This window comes from Sciurus carolinensis, chromosome 5, assembly GCF_902686445.1.
Source record: "Sciurus carolinensis chromosome 5, mSciCar1.2, whole genome shotgun sequence".
Classification (NCBI taxonomy): Eukaryota; Metazoa; Chordata; class Mammalia; order Rodentia; family Sciuridae; genus Sciurus; species Sciurus carolinensis.
This window is the reverse complement of record NC_062217.1, coordinates 44,429,888-44,452,010: the sequence shown is the minus strand read 5'-3', so window position 1 is coordinate 44,452,010 and position 22,123 is coordinate 44,429,888. Positions and strand designations below refer to the sequence as shown.

At 37.2% G+C, this 22,123-nt stretch overlaps 1 protein-coding gene across 1 annotated transcript in view; it reads right to left on the bottom strand.

The window, feature by feature from the left end:
- Positions 1-256: 256 nt before the first annotated feature.
- The window catches only part of Tsc22d1 (TSC22 domain family member 1), a 112,156-nt gene continuing 90,289 nt past the window's right edge, over positions 257-22,123 (bottom strand). Inside the window, 3 exon segments of the mRNA XM_047553496.1 lie at positions 257-1,444; positions 1,447-1,618; positions 2,762-2,813. Of these exon segments, the coding sequence (XP_047409452.1) occupies positions 1,362-1,444; positions 1,447-1,618; positions 2,762-2,813 (307 nt within the window). The 3' untranslated portion in view covers positions 257-1,361.

The following is a 22,123-nucleotide window of genomic DNA, read 5'->3' as shown; positions in this document are numbered from 1 at the left end:
TGAAGTGACTTGTCCAAGGCATGCTATCGCTGGAAGAACTGAGCCATCTTCTCCACTGTCTCTTTTCTAACTAGCCCAACAACGCCATGTCGAATTCCTTCCACTTACGTAGTAAAACTACTGACACCCCTACTTTGTCCAGCCCTTCCACTCCCTGTCAGGATTTTGCTAGACAAATTGTTTAGCTTAACCTGGAAACAGTTGTGGAAATGCCTGCAATTATGTTCACACTGTAATATGGAAACACTTGTTTATCACATTTTATATGCTTTATTGAAAGTTGACAAGTACAACAGTTAAATACAGTGACACCTTACAACTGTGTAGAGAACATGCACAGGAACATTTGCATAACTACTATACAGGTGATATGCAGAAACCCCTACCGGGAACTCCAATTCATTAGCTAGCACTGATCATTTTTCAAAGTCATCAACCAGCTCAATCCAAAGACTTCAATGAACAAGGATTTACTTCAGAATATTCAGCAGCTAGATTTCTGATTACACAAAGTGACTAACTGTGCCAAATTCTTAAAATTTCTTCAGGTGTGGTTTTTGTCATGTAGCAGTTTTTACGTAATCTCTATATAAAAGACAATCCACACCTCTTCAGACAGCCAATGAAACATCTAAATTTCAATCTGTACAACCTAAATAGTAGTTCCAGTCCTCTAATGTACAAAATAGTTACACTACATACACAAATATACAATAAGCAAAACAACCTTCATAGTAAGATAGCCTAGGTCCCAGCTACCTGTCACCGTTTTATCACTAATAGTTTTGTGTCATCCACTGTTTAAGAAAAGAGGCACAGTACTATTTTTTTTTTATAGGTTTTGGTGACAGTCGTCAATGTGTACAATGAACTGCATTCCCCCTCATTTTAGTCTTGTTTCTTGCCTCCCTTTCAAGTTCCTCATGGGGAGGAGAGGAGAGTGCAAAGTCCAGCGAGGAGCTCCACTGCTTCCTACCCCATGGAGTACACTACCAGCCAGCAGAACTCTTGGAAGTGGGGTGGGCAGCGGAAAGGGATGGAAAGGCACACAGCTCCTCAGCAAAAATTAAACCATTCCTCAGATATCTGCCAAGCTGCACAGGGTACATCCATGCTAATTCTCTGTTTAATTCACCCAACTAATAAATTTCTTCAAGCCAAAAGCAAATGAGTGTTTAATACTGGAAAAAAAAAAAAAAAAAAAAAAAAGAGAGATAATGGCATATGTCAGTCTCACGTCTCTTTTGCAGCGAGCAATGAAATGGGTGACTGTGGAGGCAGACTCTCCCTAGTACATCTTCCGGGTGTGTTCAGTTCAGTTCAGACAGCAGCAGCAGCCAGTTCTGCGGGAGCATAGGAGGCTATGCGGTTGGTCCTGAGCCCTGGGATGCTGGCTGAGCCGGGGGCTGTGTGGTCCCCTGTGGCTGCGTGGTGGCAGGGGGGAGCCAGTCTGCAGCTGGGCCTGAAACTGAGCAAGTTGCTCAGGACTGGCCAGTGTCTTCAGCAGATTGTTTTCCTGCTCCAGCTGGGAATTTTTCTCTATTAGTTCTTTGATTTGCTCTTTGAGGACCTCCACTTCCTCTCTAACCGCATACATCAAATGGCTTTTCACCAGATCCTAAAATAAAGAGGGGGAGGAAAGGGTTGACTCTACCATTTTCTTGGACTCTGAAGAATTACTTTGCATAGTTTTCCTTAATATTTCACATATTTTGCCTTTGAAAGTTCAATAAACCAGACTTGGGAAATCTGATACAATCACAACTGCACAATACTTAAAAGGTTTAACACGTAGTGTTCAGGCCTTCTAAAATTCTGTGGTTCCTCTGCAGACGTTAGCAGGGATGCATACAGTCGGGTTTCCTATTTGAGAAGGCAAAAAAGCACTAGGCTCCTCCGCTGGGCGCAGGGTTCCTGGAGCCCGGCCTCTGGGATGTTCAGGCCCGCAGCCCAGTGGCTGCTTCCCCACCCCCAAGTCCCTCCCCAGCCGGCCAGGGCCGCCTCCCTCAGCACCGGCTGCAGCCAGTTCCTACAGAGCATGTTGCCGCATTTTCTTCCCTCCACCCCTAACCCCCCTTCTTTTCGTGATTAAGCTGACATCACAGAAACCTGGGCCGACGTCGCAGCCAATGGGAGCCCGAGTTATTTATAGCTCCGAATTAAAGGTTCGGAGTTTGCCTAGCAACAGTGGGCAGAGAATCCCGTGAGAAGAGCCACAGGCGCTGCTCCAATAACAAAGAACGGCCAAGGCGGAAATAAAAAATAGGAGAAATCCAAGCGCAGGCTGAGAAAACAAAACTTTCTCCATTCTCCTTCATTCTGCAGTAGCATGCACTGCTGGGGATCCATATGTGCATGGTCTAGAAGGCTCTTCACCAAGATCCCCACTTCTGGAGCCCTCCCCGCTCCTAGCTCCCTGGTAAAATTTTAAGATTACTAGTAAAGCCACATCCTTAAAGATGTACCCAAGACAAACGGAAGGAGACGCTGAGCCAGCGTTTTCCTAGCAAAAGGGGACACTGAAAAAATCCTAACGTTGTATAAAATCAGACCAGGAGAGAACATTTAATACCCTCAGGGCCTCTTTCTCAGTCCACGGTAGCCTTGGCCCCATGCTGGCAGACTAGAGCACCGGCATTTCTAAATGTATGAAGAACAATCTACATCATCTGATCCAAAGGGATGCACTGGTTCCACCAAGACATCTAGTTTTCTGTGCTGTGCCACGTTTAGTACAAATGATTTTTTTATCAGTACATACCATAGCTTGCTCGATTTTGTTGTCGATAGCTACCACACTTGCACCAGAGGAGCTGAAAAAAAGAGGATAAAAGAGATCATCAACAAACGGAATTATGTTAAATATCCAAGATAAAGATGAACCTCTCAATTCTGTGATGTTACTAGCATCATATTTTGAATATTCTCAAATGCTATGAAATTTATCACCCTCCAGAAAATACCAGCCACTCTCTTACTAATGACTATCCAGGCATTTCCCTATTTTAGTCAGCCACAAAGGGCTAAATTACATAATGTGGGAAAGCCTGTTCTCTTGGCCAGACCTGCGAAAATAACGCTATTCTGAACATTTCAAAAAGCAACACCCATGTCACAGTAATCTCTCAAGCAATGGACAAAGGAATTCGCCCGGCTATCTTTTACCTGCATTATTACAAATACCTCGAGTAAATTAATGAAACTACTCCAGTCAACATTTACCTATTGTCAAGTCTCACAGAGGCGTTTTCAGTCCCAACAAAGATGACAAGAAAGAAATTGAGAATGTCTCAGTTGGTAAAACTCCTAGATCCATCGCCACTGGTCTACACCATTGGGATTTCATGCAATTGCAGCCAAAAACACCCTCGTGGAAAAAAAATAAAAAGAGGGAACACCAGCAGCCTTGTTTGAGCTAGATAGAGTCTTCCGGCTTTCTACAGCCCAAGGAGAGAGAAAACAGCAGCGCCAGTTTAAAGAAACCCGGCTTCTGGGGCTTGGCGAACCGGGAAGATTCAGATCCCAGCGCTCTGCGACGCCTCAGGGACCGGCTGCGCGGCTCTACTCGGCTCTAGACCAGGTCTCCCGGTCTAAGTGCAACATATATTCAGCGCAGGGACGCGCCGATTGGCCAGTTTCCGGGTCGCACCGCCCCTCGGCTCTTCCCCGCCCAGCTCCCCCAGCTGCCTCCCCCGCCTGCGCTCCTGCCCGGCTCCTCTGGTGGGCTGGCCAGTCGGTGCTGGGAGCAGCTGGGCGCGGGCCACTAAGGGCCCCACGGCCTGGGAACGCTTGGCTATGGCTTGGACAGAAAGTGTCAAGGTCCCTGAAGACATGATCGATGCCCCCCATTGCTTACGTTTAAGGGAGTCAGACTCTGGTCCCTGGAGCCGCAGGTCCCAGCGACTGCTCAACCAACAACGCTTCCTATTTGCAACAAGAACCGTCTGATCTACTGGGCATGCCCAGTCCCACCACTAAATACTTGCAGGAGCTGGAGCCTCTCTATTTCAATTATCTGGTTCTTACAGGCAGCAGTTATGGGATGATTTTATAGGCGATTTTATTTATAAGAATAATAACCCTACTGTAAGATATTTTTCAAATGCCAATGAATTTTAGAGGGAAAATTACATTTGCTTTTTGAGAAATACTACCTTTACATGAATTTATCAATTACTTTTAGAAACTAACACTAGTTTCCTTGCTAGGTATAAAAAAATTGGGTTCAAAGGAATCCATAAGATGCAATCCAGGGGATATTGCCCAAAAGTCCCCAGAGCCATCAGTCTTGAAATCATATCTTCCCAACAGCACCAGGAATTAAATATGCTTTCTTCCATTTATAACTAGAAAAGTCAATCCACGGGTTGGATCCTGAAGAGATCCATTTTCAGCAAGTCCCTAAGGCAAGTTTTTAGAGGTAAAGCGACAATTCTTCCAAGACTCAATCCTAAGAGCCTTCTTATTATCAGAGGGATTGAAATAGTCCAGTACGTTTCAAAGCACACAACTCCTTGGAGGTAGTCTGCCCATTTGCAGTGTCCAGAATCAGTCAAAAGAGGCATCTGATGGTTAAAAATAGTTAAGTAGCCAAGAAGTACTGCGGGTTCACCTCTATTTCACTCTATGGTCACAATGAACAAGTAATTCACTTCAAACCAAAATCAAAAGATCTGGGGGTAAAATGCCTTTAACCTGTGACAAAATTGCCTCTATCAATTTAAGATATCTGCAAGGATGCATCAGTTAAGATTACAATTTAGTATACTGTAAATCTAAAAAGTTTGCTTATTATACAATACAACAGTTTGCAGTACATGTTGAGAAGGGAACATTAACCTCTACAATACTGCCCTCTCATGGCATAATACTATAAAACAGAAAGGGGAAAAAACCACTACAAAGTATTTGGGACCTAATCCACAGGCAAGTTGCATCACCACAAATAATTCCAACATAAAATTTGACCATAGAATGTAAACATATATTTTACACACTCAACACAGATACACAAATCTCTTCCAAACAAGCATTCTCCCTCAAGGAGCATCCTTTCCTAAAATTTCTATCAGAGCCTTTTAGACAAGATTTGAAGTTGACCCAGGCTGGTAGAGGGACACTTGGTTTTTGAAACTGTCTAAAGCATTAGGATCCAATACAGTAAATGCAGCAGATGAAGAGGAGTGTAACTCTTTTTTGGGTTTAAAACCAAAGGGTGACTATAAGACAGGAAGATTCCTTTTTATAATAAGGTTCACGTAGGCTTTGCTTTTGAATAAAACATTTATGAATTTATCAAAATTAACTATATTATACATTTTTAAAGGTGGCACACATTTTCAATAAAGGAAACAATAAGTAGAAACTCAAAACCTATAACAACCTGGAAAACAGGCATGTAATTCCTATGTCTACAAATGCTAACAGAATTATTATTTACTACATGAGAGATTCTATATTTTGAAAGTTAAAGTTTTGACTAAAACTATCTGTGATAAGGTCCATTTACATAATTCAATGAATACCAAACTTCAAAGAAAAAGCTATAAAAAGAACTTTAAAAATCTTCTACATTCACATAAGAAATGAACTTAAAATTCCCAGCTGGAGTCTAAAAATATTACTGAATTAACTGAACTAATCAGTTGTTCTTGAACATAAGCAGAGATCAGTTGACTATGTTTTTATTTCAGTCATTTCAATTGAGCCACAGAAGCAAATATAATACCTGTAGTCCTATTTAACCACATGCCTCTGAGGGACATTTTGGTCATCTCCAACACTTTCTATTTTAAAAAATGCAAGAAACATCTTTGTACATATATCCTTGACAGAGAGAGGGGTGGGGGAGAGAGAGAGAGAGAGAGGGATAAAGAGGGAGAGAAATGTGAGAATGAACATTTCTGGAGAACTTGCTGAGATATGCAACCAAAAGAATGATTAGAAATCTAGTTTTTTCAAACCTTTCATACAATCATGCTACTTTTCCTTGAAACTGGATTTTTATCTGAAAAAAATTTTATCAGATAAAATTTTTATCTGATTTTTATCTGAAACCTGAAAGATATAATTGAAAAAGAAGGCAAAGGAAGTGGAGGAAAGGTTCATGGAGGAAGACCACTGAATCAGAAATATCTGGGGCACAAATGGCTAGAATTACATTCAAGGTTCTTCCGTTTGTCTGACTGTGAGTCTTGTGCCTAGTCATAGCTCCTCAAAGACTTGCTGATAGGACAGAGAAAACACCACAGCCTTCAGAAGGAAGCTGCAGAGGCGTGGGACATCCAAGTCAGCTTAGGCTCTGGGCAGAGACCAGGCGCTCTCACTCCCGAGTAATCTGAAACACAGCGAACAGACTGGACACTGGCAACTGGGGTTGTTTTGCTATTGTTGTCTGCCTTGGAGCTCTTTGGCATGGATTCCAGTTCAACCACATCTGCATCTTGGTATGAAGCATGGGGAAACCATAGAAGAGGAGCAGAGGCATGGCTTGTACTGTATTTCTGAGTAACATGCTTTTCTCTAAATCTGATCTGACCGTGGTCAATATCAATACAGATGGGGATCCACCACTCAACCAGGATAATCTCTTCCTCCCCCTGTCCAAAATTCCTTGCAAATCTGAAATGACTGCCAAGGAAGCAGGTAAGGCACATGGCCCTGCAACTAACCAAATCACTGTTGTCTAGTGACTTGCAGGTCACCTCCACTTTTCTAGTTAACTCTCATTAGGCACTGGAAGCAGGGTTATCAGGTTTAGCAAATAAAACTACAGGACTCCCAGCTAAAGAAAATGTGGTGTGTATATATATATATATACACACCACATTTATATATATATATATACACACAAGGAAATATACTCAGTCATAAAAAAAAAAAATCCTATAATTTGCAACAACATGGATGGATCTCAAGATTTTATTAAGTGACACAGGCCAGGCACAGAAAGACAAATACCATATGGTCTCATTCATATGTGGAATCTAAAAAAGTTGATCTCATTAAAGCAGAGTATAAAGTAGTTACCAGGAGCTGGAAGTTACAGATGGAAGAAATAAAGTTTAAGAGATCTGTTGTACGACATGATGGCTAGTTAATGATGATAGATTGTAGGTTTAAAAAATGCAAAGAGTGGATGTTAAGTATTTTCATCACAAAAACAATAACTACATGAATACATTTGCTAATTGGCTAGAATTAACTATTCTACAACATACATATACTTCAAGACGTAATACTATATACAATGAATACCCACAATTTTATCTGTCAATTTGAGAAATATCTAAAAACTGAAATGCATTAAGAAAAATATGATTAATAATGAATAATGCTTTACTGTTGATTCCCCCTCCACATTGTCAGAACAAGAAATAATGCCAAAGAAATCAAAAAAGGAAGAAGCTGTTAAACTCAACCATATTTTAAATGTCCTTGATTTTGGTTAAAAGATGAAGTGGGGGAAAAAAAAAATCTTCCAAAAAATGGGGAGGGAGGGAGGGGGGAGGGGAGAGAGAGAGGGGGGGGGGAATGAATTGTATATCCAACATCAAAACTGTGAGTTCCAAAAATAGAGGGAAGGGAATTATCACAAAAATCATTTAAGAATTTATCCAGAACTAAAGGGCACAAAAATCCAGATTAAATGAGATGATTAAATGCCCACCACAATAAATGAAAAAAGTCTTATACGAAAAGCATATCATCATCATGAAGCTTCAGCTCATTAGGGGCAGAAAAAATTCCTAAAGCTTCCAAATGGGAAAAAAAAAAAAAAAAGACAAAAACAGGAACTACTATCAGAATGGTTTTGCCAGCTTTCACAAAACAATAGAGAAAATGTCTTAAAATTTGAGAGAAAAGGGTGTTTTAAAAAAAAAAAATTGAGAATTCCTTACCTGGCTAAATCATTGTTTGAGTGCAATGGTAAACACATTTTTAGATGTTTCACACACCACAATGGAGGAAAGCGAATCAAGAAAATAAAAGGCCTGAGAAATAGGAACCAGAGGATCACACGCTGAGGAGAATGACGGGGATCATGGGCTGGAGAGCGAGGGAAGCTGCAGGTGACAGGGCCAGCGAGCCGAGGCAGTAGCGGGCCTGGGCAGTAGCGGGCCTGCCCTGCAGAGCAGGGTGGACGGCGGAGGAAGCGGGCTGGCCGGTAGGGGCGGCGCAGCACTGATGCCTACAAGACGGTGCTAAAGAACCCCTGGATAGAGTCAAGGGCAGTTTTTCAAAATAAATAAAGCAGAAATAAAGCAGAATGCTCAAATAAAAACTACATGTCCATATTTTTAGATTTTTAAAACTGATTTAACTTTAAAAGTTAACTCTATTGGGCATAATATAAGGATAAGTAATATTAACACAAAAACGTGGAAGTAAATGAAGAGGAAAAAATAATTCAAAATGGTCGCATCTGAAGAACAGATTTGGGAGTAGTGAATAAAGAAACCTGTTAATTTTCTTCTATTTACTCTATTTGATATTTAAATATGTACCTGTATTGCCTGAATTAAATAAAACACTTTAACAGAAAGAGGTTCACAGATACACAGAAGAGATCTGCAGGGTACCCCCCACTTCAGGCTCTGCAACAGTATTACACCAGGTTAGGGAAAGAATCACCCAAAAGCAGCAGTCCAGACAATTTTCAGAAATCTCAGTGTGGGAAATAGGCGGCGCTACCACAAAGTTGAATAAAAAGAACCTGTAAACAGCATTCAGTACTCAGAAGGTACTGCCTAAATAGTGGGGGAGCTCAGTCCTAGGCTGAAGCGGGTTTGGTCCTGTGGAAAGCAATTTAAAGGAAGCCTTGATAAATCAAACTGTTCCCAAGTAATTTAATTTTGTCCCCAAACAAAGCCCAAGTATATTTAATAAATAAAATCTCTAGCATCCAATTATTCACAATATCTGACACCTGATAAAAGGTACTAGGCAGAGAAAGGAACAAGTAGGGAAATATGACTCATAATGAGAAAAACAATTAATCAAAATGACCCAGATATGACAGAGATGACAAAATTTGTAAACAAGGATTTCAAAACAGTTGTTTTGACTATATTTTGTGTGTTCCAGAAGGTAGATGAGACATTAGCATACTAAAGGCAGGCATGAAAACACAAATAAATCAAAATGGAAAATACAATGTTTAAGAATAAAATATAGTTTATAGGATTATAGCAGCAGATTAAATAGGGCAGAAGCATTACTGATATATTAACAATAGAAAGTATTCAAATTAAACAAAAAAAAAATGGAAAAAGAAGAACAAAACAAAAAGGAACAAAAGCATCAATTGTGGTAAAGTTTCAAGAAACCAAATATATCTGTGGTAAACTCTATGAAGAATAGAAGAGGGAAAGAAAAAAAGAGATATTCAAGAAATAATGATGGTTTATCTCAAAATTTTTAAAAACAATAACTCACATATGTAAGAATTAAATAAATTCCCAGGCAAGAGAATCATCAAGAAAACCATAGCAAGGCATATGGCCCAAATTGCTTAAAACAGTGATAGAGAAAATCTTGGAAATGGAGAAGAGAATTATGTTATATACAATGCAACAAAAATAGGAATGACAGGTGGACTTCTGATTGGAAACAATGCTAGACAGAAGACAGTACAGTAACATTGTTATAGAAAGAAAAAAGACAAACTTGTCAATCTACAATTATATGCCCAGTAAAGATTTTAAAAATTTTAAGGCAAATTAAGACTTTTCCAGATGTACAAAAGCTAGAAGTATTTTTCACAGATGGACCTGCACACAAGAAAGTTTAAGGTAAGTTGTTCAAATAGAAAGAAAATGATACTAGATGAAAATCTAGATCTACACAAAAGAATGAAGAATGTCTGAAATGACTATCATATGGTTAAGTATAAAATCTTCCCCCCATTATTAAATCTCTTTTAAGAAATAACTGACTGGTTTAAAGTAGAAAAAATAACAATGTCTAACATACATAGAAGTCTAGGAAGGGAGAAAGGAAGTATATTGCTGTAAGGTTCTTTATATTACTCAAGTAGATGGTGGTGAGTTAGCAATGTATACTCTGAACTCTAAAGATAATAAGTCAATATAGAAGGACAACATGGAATCAAGAAAAAGTACAAACTCAAGGAAGACAGAATAAGAGAGGAAGAAAAAAACAATAAAATATCAAGATAGATTTAAACCATTTATATCAATAATTATATTAAATGTAAATGGTATAAATTAAGCTTCCCAATTAAAAGGCAGAGACTGCTAAATTGGATGAAAAGGACACAACTATGCTACCTATAGGAAATGTACTTTAAATATAAAGGCACAAATAGGTACAATAAGAGAATGGAAGAAGATATGCCATGTTAACAGTAAACAAACAAGTAGGATTGACGATATTATTTAAACAAAGTAGGTTGTAAAACAAAGAACATTACCAGGAACAAAGGGTATTTCATAATAATAAAGTGTCAATTCATCAAAAGGTCATAAAAATCCCAAATGTTTATGTACTAATAATAGAACTTCAAAACAAATGGAGCAAATATTGATAGAATTGTAAGGATACACAAAAACCTCCACAAGCATAGTTGGATAGTTCATCAATCCTCTCAGTAATTGAAAGAACAAGTAACAGAAATAACAAACAGAATAACATTATCATCCACTTGACTTCTGTAGAACATTTTATCTAACATTAACAGGATACACATTCTTTTCAAGTACATATGAAACTTACCAAGTGAGATAATATTCTAAACCATTAAACAAATCTCAATAAATTTAAAAGGATTCAAATTATACAAATGTCTCCTGACCATAATGGCATTTCTATTTATTAGTAATGAACAATTTAAAATTTAAGTTTCATATTAACATGAAAATACATGAAATAGGTAAATATCGAACCAAGTATGTATAAGATCTGTATGCTGAAACTATAAAATTCTGGAAGGAAATCAGAACCAAATAATGCTGAGCTAGATGCTGTGCTTGCAGGTTGAAAGACTCACTATTATTAAACTGTCATTTCCTTACCCTAAAACTATTGTATAGATTCCATGTAATCTTAATCAAAATTGTGTTGAAAAGTTGTAGTGATTCTAGGAGTTATAGGCAAAGAAATTAGAATAACAAAAACAATTTTGGAAAAAGAACAAGGCTAAAGGACTCCTGCCACCTGACCTCAAGGTTTTTTGTAAAGGACTCATCAAATAAGTATGGTATTGGCCAAAGGACAGACACACAGAGCAATGGAACAGACTAGAGAGATATCAGAAATAGATCCACACATACATGGCAAATTGATTTTCAACAAATATGTAAAGATAGCTCAAGGCAGAAGAGGTAGTTTTCACAACAAATAGTTGTGCAGAAACAACTGAATAACTATAGCAAAAACTAATAGTAATAACAATCCCCCCTCAACTTGATCCATGTAACTTCACATAGATCACAGATCTAAATGTAAAATCCAAACTATAAAACTTTAATATGAAAACATAGGAGAAATCTTTCAGTCCCTGGATTAACAAAGATTTCATAGGACACAAAAAGCACAATCCATGAAAGAAAAAAACAATGATAAATTTGACTTTTATCAAAACAAAGAACATCTGTTCTTTGAAAGACAATGATACATAAATATTGCAAGTCTCGTATCTGATAAAAGACATAAATAACTCAAAACTCAACTGCAAGAAAATGAACAGTTCAATAAAAGAAATGGTCAAAATTCTTGAACAGATAGTTTTATCAGAGATACATGGACTGTAAATAAGCAAATGGAAAAAATGTTAAACATCATTAATCAATACTAGAATGCAAACTAAACCACAATGAGATATCATTACACAATGTGCCTATTAGAATGGCTAACATAAAGATCCGAAAAACAATTTTAAACCTTTAGATACTGGGTGTTGACAAGAAGGCCAGAACAAGTGGAACCTCATATTGATAGTGGGAATGCAAAATGTTAACAATTACTTTGCAGAAGTTTTTGCAGTGGCTCACAAAGTTAGACACATACTTTCCATAAAACCTAGCAATCCTAATTCAGGTTACTTCCTTAAGAGAATTAAAAACATGTTATCATCAAAATCTGTACATAAATGTTTACAGTGACTTTTCATAATCACTCAAAACTAGAAACTCAAAACTCAAATGTCACTCAATGTAAAAATGGATAAACCAACCGTACATCTATACAAGAGTACTACTATTCAGCAATAAAAAGAAATGACTACCAATACACATAATGTATGAATGAATGAATCTCAAATACATCACAGTAAGTAAAAGCAGCAAGACTCAAAAGGCTTTGAGAACACTTCACAACTCAATTCATTAATCCAGCATTCCCCTAATACAAAATCAATACAGAATAAAAGAAAAATGAAATCTACAAATAGCTCTAATGAGTATAGATATAAAAATTCTTAACAAAACTTTAGCAAATTAAATACAACTATATATAAAAAGGATAAAACATCCTAAGATATATCATATACATTATATGATTCCATTATATGAAGGAAAGACAAAATAGTAGTGACAGAAGACAGAAGTTGCCAGAACCTTGCAGGGAGGGGAAGGAAGGTTTTTGTGGGTGATTGAACTATTCCCATTTTGGACTGTGTTGATGGTATACATACTATGTTTTCAAAATCTAGTATATATAACTATATATTGAAAAGGAAAATTTTATTGTATTTAAAATATATGTATATATTTATAAAATATGTATATAAATAACATATATTTATTTTTTTAATAGCTTCCTTTAAGTAGCAGACTGGGAAGAATGGGAAAAAAAAGAAACTGCTAATATTTTTTCTATTAATTCTATCTGATCTTCATGTATACACATGTATTATTTTTACTGTAAGTAAAAAACATACCATAAAACTTACCATTTTTAAGTGTACAGTTAAGTAGGGCTAAGTATACTCACATTGTTATGAAACAGATCTCCAGAACTTTCTCATCTTATAGAACTACCCATTAAACAATTCCCCATTTCCCCTTTCTCCCAGCCCCTGGAAACCACCATTTTAAACTTTCTGTTCCCATGATTTTGACTACTTTAGATATCTGTATTATTTTGATTAAAAATATTCTAAAGTAAAGGCAAAAAAGAAAAAAAAAAACTATTAAAAGCTACAAATCAAAGACTTGCATATATTAATTGAAGCAGCCTAATAATGCCTATTTATAACCAATCAATTATTATATGATGATATGATATGAATTATTGGGCTAGAAAATTTGAACTGCAGTTGTTCATTTCTAAAGTGTTAGTGATTAATTTGCAAAAGATTTAACTTTAGATATATTGATGTTTCCCTGAATCCCATAAGGGATTTCCCTAAATTCCCTAAGTTTTAAAAGACTATTAAAAAATAAATATTTGCTTTAAGTATGACAACTTAAAAAACTCCAATAATATGCTAACAAAGACTTACAAAAAATAAATATTTGCTTTAAGTGTGACACTTAAAAACCCTAATAATATGCTAACAAATTTAAAGTTTAATCTTGTACTTTCTTATACATACCTATGTATGGCACATAAGGTTCTCTGTAAACATGACTTTTTACATATTTTCTCTCTAAATGTTTATGATTACATTTAAATTATTATAATTCTAGGAATAATTCATAGCTCTCCCATGGCTATCTGCACATGCCTCTATTTTCTTTGCCTTATTCTAAAAGAATATTCAACACTCCCCCCTCTCTTTTATACATGGTAGAGACTTATCCATGAGGAACGGCTGTCATGGGAGTTCTGCAGTAAGGACAAGAGATGAAACTCAACTCTCCTCAATGTCTTTAAGCAGGAGGACTCAAACCAGTTAATGCTTTCTTTTCAACTTCAGGAAAATATCATTTCAAGCCAAATACCACTTCTGCTAAATAGTGGTTAGATCTGAATATCAGAGGGCCACCAACAAAAAAGGCACTGCAGATTTAGATATTCTATATAAAACATCTGAAGAAGTGAAAAGTTGTCCTGATTATGGTTTTCTATGTCAGATCTCATGTAAGTCTATCGAAATGAATATTATTTCCATCTTACTTCTGCAGAGCAAAATGGAAATAGATGCTTCTGAGCTCTTTTTATACTTTAAAAATTGTATTGAGTTAATTTCTCATGAAAATTCCAGAAGATAATAACAATGATAAGCTGTAGAGGTGTATGTGGTGGGGGGGAGGAGAGCCAGTAGGAACTTAGACTGTTTTTCTATGCATACAGAACCACTTGGGGCCATTATAATCAGTCCCTCAGTGATCCTAAAATAATCAGATGAAGCTCAATTGAACAATTTATTTAAAAGGTGAAGAAAAATTGAGGGGATTACATAGCTACTGAATGTTCAATGTAGGCAGGCTAAGGTAAGCAATAACACTGGAAAAGATAACTTGGCATCATCTCAGGGTGTTTAATAAATACCTCTGCTTTATCAAGTGACACATTTCTATATTATGGTCTCTCTGAACACCAACTCTATGACTTAAGATGGTGCCTGACCGTTTTTACTCTGATCTATTCAGAAATTTAGGGATAAATGGACCTTAGAGATCATTTAGTTCTAATATCTGTATTCTGTAGGTTTAGAAATGGAGACTTAAAGACATTATGCATTTTGTCCAGGGTTTACCTAATTAATTACAGGATGGGGCAGAGAGACAACTTCTTATTCAATATATGGTGTTTTAAGAACACAGGCAAGAATTCCAGATGTAAATCTAAACCAAAGAATATTATCAGAGCTGGAAGAGTAAAAAAATAATAAGGTGGAGCTTCTTCCTGCCAATCTCTGCCATGGGACCAGAGAAATAATGTAAAACCACCCATTTTACAGATGATGAAACCAGCAGCAGTGTTGGCCAAATTATATTATAATATTATATGCCCAAATTATATTGTTACATTGTATGCATGAATGAATATGTAATAACAAATCCTATCATTATGTATGACTGTAAAAAATGTGGAAAGAAAAAAAAAAGCAAATAAAAGGTAAAAATTTTTAAAAAGTAAAGAAATGAAAGAAGTCAAAGGATGTTTCTCCAAGCTGAAGACCTACCCCTTCCAGCCTTACAAAGCAAGGAGTTGTCTAGTTGAACTATAAGGACAAGGAGAATGAGAACACTCCATGACGAGGGAAAGGGCCAGGCAAAAGCCTGGGGCATGAGCATGCAGTTTGGACAAGTGCATCAGGTGAGCGTGGCTGGGGAGAGAGGAGTTGGGGGGTTGGTGCTGGGAGGTGTAGAGAGAGAAGAAGCAGTAAAAGGAAAAACATCAAAGAGGTTTTGGCCTCAGAGGCCGGGTGATGACAACTGGAACTTTAGTTTGAGAGTGGAGTCCACACAAAAGGGTTTAAAAGCTGGCAGGTGACAATCTGGGACTTGTGTGTTAGCAAGGCACTCTGACCACAATGTACAAGACTAGAGGGGATGGAACTGGAGGTCAAATGAAGTGAGCACGAGGGAAAGGAAATGTTTAGGAGGTAGAACTGAGAAGACTGGCTTTGGAAAGTAATCACGCAAGTGAGTAGAGAGTGACGCGATTAACCAAACAGATGGAACAGCTAGGGGTAGGAACTGATTTTGGAAAATGACACTGATCGTATACATGAGGTCGTAGGAAAATATGGTGGAACTGAGGGGAGAGACTGAGCATCAGAAAATATTTGCATGTTGTTAAATAGTAGCAATACACATCTATGGGAGTGGATGAGATTACTTCAGGAATGTATGTGATAAAGAGGATAGTGAAGCCAAGTGGTTGCACGCTATTGGGGAAGCCATTGTTGGCATGGCAGAGACACTAAGTTTTCTGTGGGTCTAGAGGGACAGCACCAAAGGTGGCTGGGCTTGAGCTTTTTTTCAAGAACTTTGTCCTGGAAAGTACACTTTTGGATGAGGAGAGCAAGATGATGGAGGTGATTTGGCGGTGCAGTGAATAAAGAGATCAGGTCAGATCTCCAATGCCCACATGACCTAAGAGGTTCTCAGAGAACCACCAAATGTGTCCTGTTAGAGGCCACCTGGGATGGCTGCCTTCACAGAAAGAGCCAATGATCAGTCCAGACAGAGGCAGACAGAAAAGCAGCTGCGACAAACCCAGAGAAGTAGAACGCTGCAGCGTGGCACCCAGAGGCCACAGCCCATTCTTCCCACCTACCCTAATGCTGACTAGCACCATGATGAGAAGAGTGGGGAGGCAGGTGAGAACGAAGCAAGGACCCCACTCCCAGGGCCAGGGTCCAGACCGAGTGTTTTCCTATACAGGGCAAGGGTGGACAGAGAAGAGACCTTTGACTCTGATATGAGAATCAAGTTTCAAAATGAAAAGAGTTTTCGTCTGTTTGTTTTAGCTGCAAATGATTATTAAAAAGACTGAAATGTGGGGCTGGGGGTTGTGGCTCAGTGGTAGAGCGCGTTGCCTAGCATGTGTAAAGTACTGGGTTCGTTTCTCAGCACCACATATAAATAAATGAATAAAATAAAGGCCTATCAACATCTGAAAAAAGACCCGAAATTTACTGGGAAGTTATAGAAATGAACTGACATGCCAGTATGGAAGCCTGCCACCAGGGTGACAGGGAGATTCAAAGAGAATGATTAGTAACGCTTATTAGAAGAAATAAATCAAACTATGAAATGTTTATCTTCCCAGTTAAGACACTAAGTAAACAGTCCTGGAGGGACAACACAGGAGAATGTAGTAGCATCAGTCATTTGGATGATGAAGCCAGGTCATAGAGGGTACTGGCAAGACCCAGTGAGCTGTAATGACACAGTCTATTACTGTGGGGGACCACTGGGGGCACCAAGTCCATCTTCAGCCCACATATCACAAGTAATAGCACTTGTGGTTGACCATGGAGGAGGACTGGGACACCTCTGCTTTTTCTCCTCTTCTGACATCCCAGGCCACCCCAAGGAGCTTGTCCAGAATGTGGGGCAGGAGGCAGATACATAGGGAACAGACCCAGGTCCACCATGTCTATTCCAAAGTGCTAGAGATAAGTTTTGCCTGAGTGGGCAGGAGAGCTTTGAAGCAAATATATTAAAAAGTTATTATGTTATAGAACTCAGGCTTATGTATCCAAAGGAGCCTTTCTAAGTAACCAGGAGTATCTGAAAAAGTTACAGGACTAAACCAAGATACTGTGTAACAGCCTTAGTATTTAGCAAAAAAGGAGAGGTTTCCAAGGGGCAAAGTTGGTGGTAATTATTAGAAAAATAGTGCTACGTATTCACATCCCTAAAAGTTGAGACTTCTCAATAAACTGGTTATGCATACATTATCTCATCTAACTCTCACAACTCTGAGGTAAAGGTACCACTATTTTCTTCATCTTAAAATTAAAACAAAACTGAGGCTTTAAGAGTGGTCAGACAACTTACCCAAGGAAACAAAATGCTTAATAAATGGCATAGTCAAGATCCAAACTTGAGACAGGCAGTGGTGGTACAGAGCATGGCTGGACTATCAACCAGAACCCAAGTCAGGCTGTTTACAGATAACCCAGACATGCATGACTCAATCAACTTAGTAAAAAAAATTATGCACATCCTTAACATAGTGCATGTTATGTACAGTCGTTATGGCTAGCCACTTTTGGACAATTAATGTCTTAAAACATACTGATTTATCAGACTATTAGAAACTGTTTCTAATAAAATGCATTTAATTGACTGCTTTGATTTGACTTAATATCTTTGTAATTAGCTTGAAGGTAAAGTTAAAGCACAAAATGATTAATCTAATGTACTCTGACGAAAAGCAAATTAAATCCTTTGTTCCATTACACAAATTAATATTTAAAAATTCAATCAACATTATTTTGAATAAAACAAGTTGTTTGCAAAGGTCATCAGGTTGGCTTCAGTGATAAGGCATATGTTCCACCACCTACTACTTACCCTGAGTTAGGATAATTCTGCATAAATTACCTAAAACTGAATACCTCAAATACATACTATTAGTAAAAAACAGAATTAATTATAAGAAAACTTTAACTTCCTTTAAGGTTTGATGGGAGGAAGAGAGATCAGTTAGGTATGAGATTTTATTTTATTTATTTTTTTTGCGGTACTGGGGATTGAACCCAGGGCCTTGTGCTGCGAGGCAAACACTCTACCAACTGAGCTATATCCCCAGCCTAAGTAGGGGACAACTAAATAAAATAAGTGACAGGCCTGTTTTAATAGTGAATTACACTTGGACAGAAAATGTCATTTTAAGTGAAGTACTTAAAGCACACAAAATATTTGTACCATATATGTAAGTCAGGAAGCATAGAGGTAGAACAAACATCCCCAAACTTACCACCAAACTAGAATGGGATCAATACCATTGAAACCCTTTATGGTCCTCCTGACTCTACCACTGGATAAGAGGCGACCTCTTTAAACTGAAATTGTTAAAAGTCACTGCCATTTGCTTAGTCCCTGTTATTGTCTGCCTTCTTTCACTAGAAAGTACTAGACAAGGGCAGGAGTTATCCTACTGTTTTATTTATCAATGTGTCCCAAGCAGTAAGTGTCGGACAGTAATAATGATCATGATGGTAATAATAAAAAAACACCTAGATATCCTTATTACTTGCCGGCTGCTATTCTAAACCTATTACACATATCAACTCATTTAATCCTCTTTACCAACCTTCTAGGATTATTATCCCATTTACATAGACAAGTAAACCAATGTATAAAGAAGTTTTGTGACTTCAGCATGCCCATATTCAGCACCATTATGAAAAGAAAAATAATAAAATAAATAAATAAATACTTCTGCAATACCTCTAGTCCCAGCTACTGGGTGGCTGAGGTGGGAGGATCACTTGAGCGCATGAGTTCAAAGTCAGTCTGGGCAACATAGTTAAGACCTCAACTCAGAGAAAAATAAATACAGTTCCATAGTCCAACAAAACAGAGGCCACACATTTTTGTTAATAGGCTTTGAAAGACTGTTATCATTCAATATTTAAAATTGTTTTTAAAAAGGACTGAAAGCCCAAGAAATATGCATTGAGCACCCCTTTTTGGCCAAGCACTATTCTAGGCACTAAGGATTCAGTAGTGAACAAAATGGACAGAAGTCTCTGCTCTGGGGGAACTTACATTCAAGTGGGGTAGAAAAAGTAAACAAGGCCAGTAAGTACATACAGAGTATGTGAGATAGTGAAGAGTACTGGGGAGATGAAAGTGGAAGCAGGGATTTGCAAGATCAGAGAGGACGACAACTTTAGATAGTCTTCAAGGAAGTCCTCCATGAGAAAGCAAGGTATGAGCAAAGACCTAAAAGAATGATAGATGAGTCATGAAAATGCTTTTCAAATGAGCAGGATGAGATGCTCCTCTGATAATTGGGGCCCCACAAGGAGAAGCAGAGATGAAGCATCATGGGAATGTACTGTAACCAATGTATGAGGCAAGAGATCTCTCTGGCTTTACAGTCACAATATTCTGGTCACTGAGACCATAGTCATGGTCCACAGGGCATCTAGGTAGTACTATGTGCACTTAATAGTAGTAGGCATTATAGATAAAAACATATACCTTTTATTATAAACTAACTTCTTCAAAAATTATTCTGGGTGCTTTTTACCTTCCAATGAGAATTCAAATCTTTTCCTGTCTGGAAGTATGTATGAGTAATACTCCTCTGTAGAATCATCTGCCTACAAAGTTTAAGTACCAGATATGCAACTATAGCTCTTTTCTGAGTCTTGGTTTGGATAGTTTTGTAAGGCCATGAGACACTCAAAGAGAATTTGCTTTATTACAAGGCTGTTTAAAGCTACTTCTACTATATGTGATAGATTGAAAACACACATTTATCTGATTTTATGTACACACACTAAAGAGATAAGAGAATCCAGTTTTAAACAAACAAGGATAGAGTAAATATAGGAGAGATGTCAATCTCAGCAGTTTTCAAAGTTTGTAATCTAGGCAAGCAATAAAGAAAGTCCAGAAGATGGCTGAAATGTATTGAAGAACCCAATACTTTTAATGCATGTGCTTCTCAAAGTGCAAGTTGTAGTGAGATGAGAGCCCCAGCCTTTTGGAACTAAATGAGCAATAGCTAATGATGGAGGAAATAGGCACAGTGCAGAAACTGAAAAAAATTTTAAAGTACTGAAAATATATAAATAAAATGAGAGGAGGAGAAGGACAACATTCAGAGCTCCTGGGTATAGAAAAAATTTGATATTCTGAGAGCACCAGTGAAATTTCACTAGGATGAATGGAAAGTAAAACCAAAATATTTCAGAAACTGGAATAAAATGTCAAAAAGGGGAAAAAGTAAGAAAGAAAGAGCCTGTTTAGAAGGGCTAACGTTTTAATAATGAAAGTGTCAGAAACAGAAGAAAATATGGAGGGGGGTATAATAAAAATTCAAGAAAATTTCCTGGAACTACAGAGCATCGCATTTTTTTAAATTAATAGAGCCAATCTAGTGCAATTGTTCATTAAAAAGCCTGTTTGGGAAAATACAATTTGTTCTAACACAATTTATATGTTAGAAAATGATATGATCATAATGCACATTTCCCATTTGCTTATGTATGATTTCAGCTCCAAGAACTAGATGAGCAACAGAAACCACACATAGGCCTGTAGAAACACACACATGGAACATACACCATCTACCTCAGCTTACTACATTTATCCCACAAGATTATGCTTTGCTCTTCTACAAATGTTAACTCTTTCAACATCCCACACATGGCTAATTTCCCTGTTTGAAAACATCAAGTGATGCATGCAAAGAAAATGTTAACTCATTCAACATCCCAAACATGGCTAATTTCCCTGTTTCAAAACATCAAGTGATGCATGCAAACAAAAGCTTTTAAGTATTGAGAAGCCAGAAATGAATCATTTTGAAAGAAATGAGAGAACATGTGATATCTCCAGTGGAAGAGGCATAAAGGAATCCAGGTTGCCTGCCATCAAAAACAATGAATTAAAATAAATGAATACCTATTGCTAGCAATTTCAAAGTCAATAAGAACCACGCCCAGAGAAACAGAGAAACGGGAAAGAACAATGTTGAGAATATGTATTGAAAAGTGAACAGGAAAAAAAAAAAAATCAGGAATAAACTACCACAAAGAGAAAGCTCTATCTAAAGACTAAATGGAAATTGTCAAATCCTACAAAAGTTGCTTCTTTTAGTGCCGTTAGTGGCTAGTTTAGTAGTTTCAAATATCTCTGTCATTTCCTAAGCCTTCAACTATAGGAGGAAACAAAAGAGCACAGGTAAGAAACATGCAAAAGAATTTCCAGCAGTAATTTAGAAATTAATTGAAGAAGTTGGCTACACATCGGATCAAATTTTTAATTATAATAAAACAGGTACTGACTATAAGTACATGCATCTTATCTAAGGCCAAGATCTAAAGCTCCTGACACTGTTTTATATTATTGGATGAACTTAGAAAACTAAGTTTCCAAGGATTCTGAGGTTCACTTATATCAAATTAGAAAAAGTTCTAGGATCTTCTTTCACTTAACAGATCAGTAAAGCCTGATTAGTTCTGAGTCACTGTATCTATTGAATTTGATCCTCTTAATTTCTCAATCTGATTCTGATATAAACAAAATGTATTCATATTCTCTTTTTGCAGTGCTAGGGATTGAATGCAGGGCCTTATGCATGCTAGGCAAGTGAAATAAGCTAAAATGATGCTGACTTCTTTTTAATTTCAATTATAGTATCACTTCTAAACAAACCTTAAAAGCATATATGATTTTTTTATTTTAGTTATTTAAATTCAAAATGCAATTGTAACTTCCTGATCAGTACTGTTTCATGCAACTTTAAAGAGTAAAACTGAGCTCTTGAGTTGAATCCTAACTCGAATTTCCAAAATCATTTCTTCGTATGTACAATGGGGATAATACCCTTTTTATAATATTATTATAAACTTGGCATTTTCCACAGTAATTAAGGTTGTGTTCTAAACTACTTGGTCTTGGCCATAATTAGAGTTAATCAAAAGGGATCCACATATTTCTCCACATACTTTTTAAATTAAAGTTTCTTGAGAACATCCTAATATAAAACTATTATTATAGATTATTTGCAAAAG